General features: G+C 56.4%; 1 protein-coding gene across 3 annotated transcripts in view; it reads left to right on the top strand.

The window, feature by feature from the left end:
• The first annotated feature begins 845 nt into the window (after window positions 1-845).
• Window positions 846-8,823, top strand: part of TRAF3IP1 (TRAF3 interacting protein 1) — a 63,235-nt gene continuing 55,257 nt past the window's right edge. For all 3 annotated transcript variants that reach the window (XM_036901178.2, XM_036901182.2, XM_036901181.2), the window contains exons 1-5: window positions 846-1,068; window positions 3,981-4,049; window positions 4,452-4,613; window positions 6,431-6,571; window positions 6,670-7,044. In XM_036901178.2, coding sequence (XP_036757073.2) covers window positions 946-1,068; window positions 3,981-4,049; window positions 4,452-4,613; window positions 6,431-6,571; window positions 6,670-7,044 — 870 coding nt within the window. In that variant the 5' untranslated portion in view covers window positions 846-945. The remainder of the gene's footprint in view (window positions 1,069-3,980; window positions 4,050-4,451; window positions 4,614-6,430; window positions 6,572-6,669; window positions 7,045-8,823) is intronic.

The following is an 8,823-nucleotide window of genomic DNA, read 5'->3' as shown; positions in this document are numbered from 1 at the left end:
CCCCCTCAGCCTAGATGGCCCTTCACTCTCCACAGGCTGTAAAAGAAACCAGAATCAGCCTTCTGCCTCGCCTGGCGTGGCACTGGCCGGCGGTCAGTGGAGCCAGAGGGCTCTCCAGGTCCCATGACCCCTCCTCACCGCTCTGGCCGGCTGCCTCATACAAGCTGGCTGCCGCCCAAGGGAGGATGCTGCTCCGCAGGAACCTTCCAGGGAGGAGCCTGGGAGCTGAGAAGGCACGGCACTTGGGGTCAGAGGCCAGGGTCAGCGGCCTCCCTGGGTTCCCTGTGCACCCTGTTCGGGCGCCCCGGCCAGGGGTCAGGGGTCAGCGGTGGGTGCTTGCGCAGGAGCCTCTGGGCCCGGGCCCCGGCAAGCAGACGGGGGAAGACGCGTGCGCAGGGACACTCCAGCGCTTAGTCCCCACACCATCCTTTACACGTGGTGCGGCCCCGGGCTCACGGAGAAAAGGAGTCCCGCGACCAGAAGCCACGTTAAGCACAGGAGAGGGCATTCTCCGTGCGGCGCCCGGTCCCCGCAGAGCCTGGGAACAGCAGGACAGCGCATGGGAGCCGCGTGCGGGTCAGCCAGTCTTCGGGCGGCCCCCGAGCGCGGGCCGAGCCCCAGCCCGCTGCGGCCACCGAGGGCCCAGAGGCGGGCGCCGTCCCTCCCCGGAGGCCCAGGCCCGTGGCGCCGGCCGGCCGCGCAGACCCCGCTCCCTCGAGGCCTGCGGCGCAAGGGCGGGGCGCCGGCGCGTCCGTTGCTAAGGCCACCGTCCCGGCGACGAGCGCTCGCGGCCCGCGCACGCGCCGTGGCGCACTCCGGTGCACTGTGGGATGGGAGCCCGGGCGGCTCGGCGCGGCCGGAGCGCAGCGCAGCTCGGCGGCGGGGCAGGCGGCGGCCGGGAGCGCAGCGGAGCTCGGCGGGCCGCGGGGCGCGGGGGGCGCCGCCATGAACGCGGCGGTGGTGAAGCGGACGCAGGAGGCCCTCGGGAAGGTGATCCGAAGGCCTCCGCTTACGGAGAAGCTGCTGAGCAAGCCCCCGTTCCGCTACCTGCACGACGTCATCACGGAGGTGGGCGCCGGGCCGGGGGCCGGGGTCGGGGCCGGGGGTCGGGGCCCAGGTGGTGTCGGGGCCGGGGCGGGGCCCAGGTTTGGATCGCGGCCAGAGCTGGGGTTCCAGATGCAGGTCTGGGGTCATAGCCTGGTCGGGGATCGAGGCCCAGGTGCGCGTTCGGGGCCCAGATGCCGGCGCGGTCGGGTGCGAGAGGGGCTGGGGTGCGGGCGGCGTTTCGGTTGGGGCCCAGGTGCAGGAAGCGTCGGGTGCGGTCCGCGGCAGAACCGGGCGGTGGCAGGGTCGGGCCTCCCGTGTCTGTGCGCAGCCCCTGCCCCGGAGCCGGAGTCGGCGGACGGGCTCTACTGGGCCGAATTCCTCGGGGCCTCTGCACCAACCCTCGCAGTGCTCTTGCCTTTTCACGCATCCGCCTTGGGCCGTCCCCTTCCGGAGCATCCTTCTTCCCAGCCCACCCCTGTGTCTGTTAGAGCTCATCTTCCATTCTGCCCTAGAACGGTTCAGTGATTCCTTCCGTGCCTAGCAGGGGCAGGGTGCTCAGAAGCCCTGGAGAACGAAGTTATTTATTATCCCCCCGTCCCAGGTTTCCCTCCACATTGCCCCGCACAGTGGTCACCGCGTATTGGATGCTAAATAAATATCTGTGGGTGATTTATGGAAGGTGGCTGTAGGGGGACCTGAATCCTACAACTGAGATTGGTTGTAACTTTTCCCCAGTGGATGGTGAATCCGGAATGATGTAGATGGTAAAACCTGCTGTTGCCATGTCCCGGGCACGCTGCCGTGGGTAGGTTCACAGGAGGCACACAACAAACCCTCGTTGTTATGGAGTCTGGGAGTCTGTCAAGGCTCCTGGTAACGGGCACAGCCCCTCCCGATGGTGCACCTGAGGAGGGCGTGGACTCATGCCCTCCAGGGTCCTTTGGGAGTTAGGAATCAGGGGTAACCTGCAGACTGCTGGGGGCCCCTCATTTCATCCCAGGTTGGTCCTTAAACTTTATTTCTCACTCTTTCCAGCAATCAGTCTCCATACCCTTCCACAGGCTTTGCTCTACCTATTTCTGTGATCTTACCTTAGTTTCTAAGGTGTGCCTCTGTGTTAGTCACCCTAACTGTGCTTAAAACTCTTTGGAATCCCACCCACAAGCCCAGGGCTGTTTTGCTGGCTTCACCTCCTCCAGACAGAGCAGCACTTAACCTGTCCTGGGCAGGGTTTGGGGAAGGGGCAGGGGTTGGAGAGCCCATGTGAGCTGGGCGGGCAACACCGCCTCCACCTGGTGAAGCAGGCAGGTAGTGTCTTCTTGCTCTGGGGGAAAGAAGTCAGCCAGCCAGGTGAGCTAATTCTGACATGCCTGTGGGCCTTGGTGTGGTGCTGGCTCACAGGCGCTGCTGTCTCCACGTCCTGAAAGGTTGGAGGGTGTCATGATTGGGAAGGAGAAGGAGAAGGAACAGTCCAGCAGGAATTGACCTGGTCCCCCAGGCAGCCAGGCTGTGTGGAAGGGAGTCGCACAGTCCCAATCAGAAACCACTGGTCTGCTTTTCTTTCACAGGTTTTTCCTAATTTAATGCCAAAATTAATTTTTATATCTGTAGAAAAGCATGTTGTCACCCACTTGACAAAGATATTAGAGCACTTGACATATTGGAAAGCATTTTCAGATACTAGGTGAAGAGCCTCCTATGAAAATTCTTTACTGCCCCCTGAGTGTTGTATTCAAATCAGCATTTTAGTATCTTGGCTACAGCTAATCTAACTTCTGCCTATTTCAGAAATCAGAGCATTCATTCATCTGCTGATGTTAATCTCTTGTAGCTTAAAACTGTTGTTTGTACTTTTAACTGCCAGCAAACTGGGAAAACCTCGAAAGAGACTAAATGAAAAGGTTCTAGCAACATTAAGTGTAGGATGCCCCTGCTGTCCCTCTTGTCTTCTCAGGAAAATAGAAGCACAGCCCTTAAGTAGTTTGAGAAGGAATGAAAGCTCGCTTCAGTCATACTGTAGGTTGGTCTCAGAGAAGGAGCCATGTTAGTGTGGGCCTTTTTTTCCCAAACATGTCTTGCAGTAAAAACACACTTGTATCCACCCAGAACACACACATAAAGGTGTATTCGTCCTTACTGCATACATTGCAGTCTGATAAATGTCTTTTCTGTTTCATTTTTTAAAAACTCCTCTTGCTACCCATTAGGTAGATTTTACAGTGGGGGATATTTTGAAAACTCTGGTCTGAGGAACCTAGGGCCCTGGCTGTGTGTAGGGGTGGGGAGGAACAGAGAATATCACCACCCCAAAACTACTGTTAGGGGTAATTGGAGGTACAGGTTGACTGAGGTGAGGGTCAGGCGGGGAGACTGAGCACCACGTGGAACAGAGCGCCCCTCTGTCCTAAGGAGTGAGTGACATTGTGGTGGGAGGATGCCTTTCATTCCGTCTCAGAAACCCAGCCTGGGAAGTGCCCTTTCTTTCTGGAATCCATTCTCTCCACTGGGCCTCATGGCTCTTGCTTTTGAGCCTTTTGGGGCCTCCTTGTGGTCCTTAGGCTAAGTCCCTATTCCTGAATAGCTTTGAAAGCCATCTGGGGCAGGCCCCTGCTGACTCTGGCCTCAGGCTTCTCCTGTCCTGAACTTCTTTCCATCCTAGTCCGATGAACAGGAGCTCCTGGTTTTGGGTGCTAATCCCGAGCCCCTTAGCACCCCACAAGCCTTTGTGATGTTCACCTGGCCCCATAGCCAGGCGGGGTCTGCCTGCTACAAAGCCTTGCGTGTAGTAGACACTGATGGTTGTTGAGTGAGTGGATAAATCCGATCCTGGGCTCAGGCAGATTTTGATGGACACAGAGTGGGGTTCAGCGCATGAGGCTGAGGGGGTGCTGGCCCATGGGCTGCTGACCATGGCTGTACTTGATTTTTTCAAGGTGATTAGGATGACTGGTTTCATGAAGGGCCTCTACACTGATGCTGAGATGAAGTCTGATAATGTTAAGGTAGGTTTGAGTGGGGCCCACCTGCTCGCCTTAGTGAGTGGGGTTTTTTATAAGCTGTGTACGATCGTGTATGTCATTTATGCTGATATGTGGTTGGAATACAAGGTTGATTAATTCATGAATTGACATATACCCTTCTCGTTTCATTTTCTCATTTTTAGTAATTACATATCATGTTAATTTTATCCATTGAGAAATGGAATTAGTGTTTCAAAGGTTAATGCCAGCCCATCAACTAAAATTTACAGCTTTATTTCTACATTTGACATACATCTAAAAATTATATTAAAAATCTCATGTAAATAGGAACTGTGTCTATGGGATATCTATGGGATACATTTAAGATATTGCAGACTCTACTGAAGTTTTGTAATACTTGTGTTTTAAATGGAAATCTTTCAGGATAAAGAGGCAAAAATTAGCTTCCTTCAGAAGGCCATCGATGTGGTGGCAATGGTTTCCGGAGAGCCGTTGTCAGCGAAACCAGCCCGGATCGTGGCTGGGCACGAGCCAGAAAGGACAAATGAGCTGCTGCAGAGAATTGGAAAATGCTGTCTCAGCAAGGTAACGCTGTGGCCTTGGCACTATACACTTTCAGAAACACACCAAGTGGCGGGTAAGCGGCTTGAACACAGTGGCAGGTGTTTTAGGAAGGAGGGTTTGGGGACGTCTGCTGAACGCCGAGCTTTGAAATTGATCCCACTAGTCTGGAGTCTTGGAGTTACAGGAGACATCATTTAAAACTGTGTATGAAGCACAGACGTGCCATGCACAAGCTGCATGGGCTCTGAGTGTGAGACAGGGAGCTGCACAGCCGCCTTGCCCCCGACAGGAGGCTGGAGGCCGTGTGCCCGGTGCCCAGGCCCTGCATCCTCCCCTGTCAGGCCTCCTTTCGGCGCTGGTGGCTGGAGGGGCTGCTTTTCTTCTGTTCTGGGGCTTGTGGGACACCTGTTCTCTCCCTGCCTTTCTGGCCTCTGGCATCCGCTGCTCTCTCGCCATACCGCCCGCTTCCTTTCTCTCCCCTCTCTCCGTTCCTTCCCTCCTTCCCTCTCTCCTTCCCCTCTTCTCCCCTCCATTCCTCCCACTCTTCTGGCTGTTGATAGTGGAGCTGTCCTGCCTTCAAAGAAATCCTGTTTCACTCATACAGGGACTGGATTTGTCACTTCCTGAGACCCTCACGGCAGGCTGGAGACTTGGCCCCTCTGGTTGGATCTACCCCCGGCTGTTTTGCAGAGACACTGGGGGAGGTCTCAGCCTGGTGATGGGAGCCCTTCAGGGGGCTGTCTTCTTTGTGGGAGCTGAGGTGGACCCTCACCAGGGGCATAGTTGATACAACCCTTTGTGAACCCGATGGCTTGTGGGGCTGGGGACTATTGTTTGATGTTACCAAAATGGACAAAGGTGGGCTTCAGCCCCCAGAGCAACAGTGCAGGTGGGGCTGGGGGTGGGGGGTGGCCCCTGGGAGGCCTCAAGCAAGCCTCGCCCTGGTCTGCTTCCAGCTCTCAGGCCTGGAGATGCAGAAGCTCATTCTGCTGATGACCTGGCCTCTGTCCAGTCCCCACCCTGCACCCTTCATGTCGCTCATCTTTCTAAAGTGCAGTATGACTCCTGTCTTTGCTGAATCCTTTGCAGCTTCCTATTGCTCAGGGTGCAGCCCCTCAGACCTGCCTCTTGCCTCACTGTCTCCCACACCTGTGGCCGCACCCTGAGGTCTCCTATGCTGGCCACACCCCCAGCTTCATCCGGCAGCAGCGCGGAGTCAGCTGCTCTTCCTGCAGCCCTGGCCTCTCCTCCCTCCTGGGCTGATGTCGGTGCCCTGCCATGTTTTGTAGCACACGGACGTGTTTGGCCATTCCCGCAGTCCGTGGCGTGTCCGCGGCCGGCGTCTAGTGCCTGGCTATGACAGTGTGCTTGTGGAAGGAGAGCATGAGCAAGTGGGGTCCGGACTGGAGGGGGTTGGGAGGCTCCGGATGGGGGCGGGGATGCTGTGGAAGGGATTTTTGCATTTGTTGGGGTTTGGGTTAGGTTATTCCTTAACGCCCTCCCACATGGGCCGCTGATCCTGTGAGGAATGGAGGGCATGTGGAGGGCTGTGTGGGTCGCCTTTGGTGTCTGTGAACAGCATGTGTGCCCACACTTACAGCTTGGATGGAATGGCTCTGGGGCTCATTCAGCCCGGGGGTTCGCCGTGAGGGACCAGAGGCAGCAGCCCCTGGAGTAGACGCTCTGCTTTCTGGGGACAGCCTTCCCTTCACACGCTATCTTTTGAATTTCATTGGTAGGCAGAGAATCTGTTTAATTTGAGTGCCGATGTTCACATGGGTTGCTGTGCTAATCTTATTTTCACCTTGCATTTTGTGCACACCTGTTCCGACCACCAGCTGCCCAGTGATGAAGCCGTGAAGAGGGTGTTGGCTGGAGAGAAGGGGGATGAGAAGGGAAGGACCTCGCTGACGTCGAAATCGCAAGCACTGAACAATAGGGATGTGAGAGGAAACGAGCCCGGTCATAAGGATAAGGAGGTAAGTTGCCCATTGCACATGTTTGAAGGTAAAATCATCATGAGTCTTTCCGTAGCACAGCTAAAGACATTTCTAGCTGAGACTTTGCCTTTTTTCAGGAGAGGAGAAACTCTGACATGAAAGAGAGAAGGTCAAGCAGAGATGGAAAACAGAAGGAGGAACTGGGGGAAGAGAGCAGACCGAGAGCGAAGGGACGGGACCGCGAGAGGACCAAGGAGCGTGGCCATGACAGGCGCCAGGATGCGCACAGGGACAGGGCCCGAGCAGGGGAGAGTGAGCGAGCCAGGAACAGGGCCCAGCAGCACGGAGACAGAGACAGAGGCAGCGGGGACAGGAGCAGAGACCCGGAGCGCGCCCGCGAGAGGAGGAGCGAGGGCGGCCGGGACAAGGACCGGCAGAGGGTGAGAAACGGGGAGCCCTCCAGGGACCCCGACCGGGAAAGGAGCAGAGAGCAGGATAACCTGGAGAAAAAGGTAAAGTCCTGTTTGAGAACTTCTGTTTATGACTTAGAATCTGGGGTGGCTCTGAATGACCTTTGCCCCTAGTATTAGTGTGACTGGGACACTGGCTTTATCACCAACTTAACATTGTTGTCTATCTGGATTCAGAAGCCTGAAGAGGTAGCAGTTTTCTCCAGGTTTTTTAAGATTGGCCTCTTTGTGCATCCTCCCTCTGTTTCTGGGTTCGCTGAACACTTCAGGGTGGCCTGAGCCCTCGTGTTGTGAGCTGCTCTTGCAAGCAGCCTAGCTGTGTGTGGGCTCCTGAAGTCTGAGCGTGGCTGAGTTTATGAAGGATTAGGCTGCTTCCTAAGTGTTTGAGGCATTGGCATTAGCACAAGAAAGCCTCACTGTACCAGAATTCTTGCTTAATTAACTTTTCAGGTAAATTTAGGATTGGCCAGAAGAGTGGTTTGATCTCTAGCAGTGTTTTCTGTGTTGGAGGTCCTGTTGGCCTTGTTCTGGGAGCACAGGTCTCCCAGCCGGCTGGTTTCTGTTGCCTGTGCTCATGGGGGCAGCACGTAGGAGGGAGCCCAGGTCTGGAAAGGACAAGCTCTGCCAAGTGATGTGGCAGGTGGTGGGTAAGGCCCACATGGGCACCTGCTGCTCTTTCCTCCTGAGTTGGCCATCGTGCCGTGTGGCTCTGCGGATCAGGTGGCTGTGGGCAGACGAGTGGGCCCACAGGCTGACCCTGGGGTTCTGTTGAAGTCAGTGTTCTTGGTGTGGTCAGAAACTGTTAGTGGTCTCCTGGAGACCGTGGGGTCCCGTGGACCCCCAGGAGTAATGTACCCAGGTAGGTGTCATGAAAACCAGCATTCCCTCAGGAGTTTTAGAAATCAGTGAGATGTTTCCCATGCTTTGGCCCTTCTTAGAGACCTAAGAAAAAGCATTTTTTCACTGATCTGAAGTTTGCAAGGTGCCAGCATATTCTGGTGCCTTTTACTATGCAAGAGGCAGTCCCTGAACGGGGTGACCTTCGCGGCTCTCAAGCTCTTCAGGCCCAGCGTTCCTGTCCATCATGTTAACCAGAATTGCTGATGCCGTGACTAGTGTTTCCAGTAGAAAGTAATTCCAACGAGAGAGTTTACAGGCGGGTTTATGGCGCTCACCGGGGCTACGTGTGGGTGGCGATTATGTTTTTGAAAGTGAGACCCGTGGAGGTCTGTGGGGGTCTTGCTCCCTGCAAGCCGGATCCACACACTGCATGGTGGCTGCTTGCGGGCTCTCCCGGTGTACCTCCCAGCTCTGGTGTGATGTGGGCCTGGGAAGCGGCGTGCTGTTCTCCTGGTGCGCGGCACTGTGTGGCCGGGCAGCGGTGGTGGGCCTCCCAGAGAGCCGAGTGCCCGCAGCCTGGAGGCAGCCGCAGCCCGCTCTGCCCTCCGCACCCCTCAGTCGGATCCCGGGACCCCTCCTCCGCTCAATTTCTGTCTAGAGGAGACAATGATGCGATGTTCTCAGCCTCCCCAGGGTTTGTGAAGAACAGGTGAACAGGAGGCAAAGGGTCCGTGTCTCAGGTCAGAGGGGCTGGCTGTGGGGACTGCTCTGTCGCCTCCTGGGCAATGGCTGGGTGTGCGAGGGAACCCCGGCCCGCCGGAGGGCATTAGCCTGACGCCTTCGTGATGAAGTGACGAGGGCGTCTCGTGGCTGAAATGCTGAGCAAGCGTCCTTTGCTTTTCAGTCTTCATGGAGGCTGCGACTGCGGTCCTTGCTACTGCCTGTCGCTGTGTGCCTCTTAGAGACCTGAGGTAGGGGTGA

This window comes from Manis pentadactyla, chromosome 6 (assembly GCF_030020395.1).
Source record: "Manis pentadactyla isolate mManPen7 chromosome 6, mManPen7.hap1, whole genome shotgun sequence".
In the NCBI taxonomy this organism is placed as follows: Eukaryota; Metazoa; Chordata; class Mammalia; order Pholidota; family Manidae; genus Manis; species Manis pentadactyla.
This window is presented reverse-complemented; position numbering and strand designations above follow the sequence as displayed.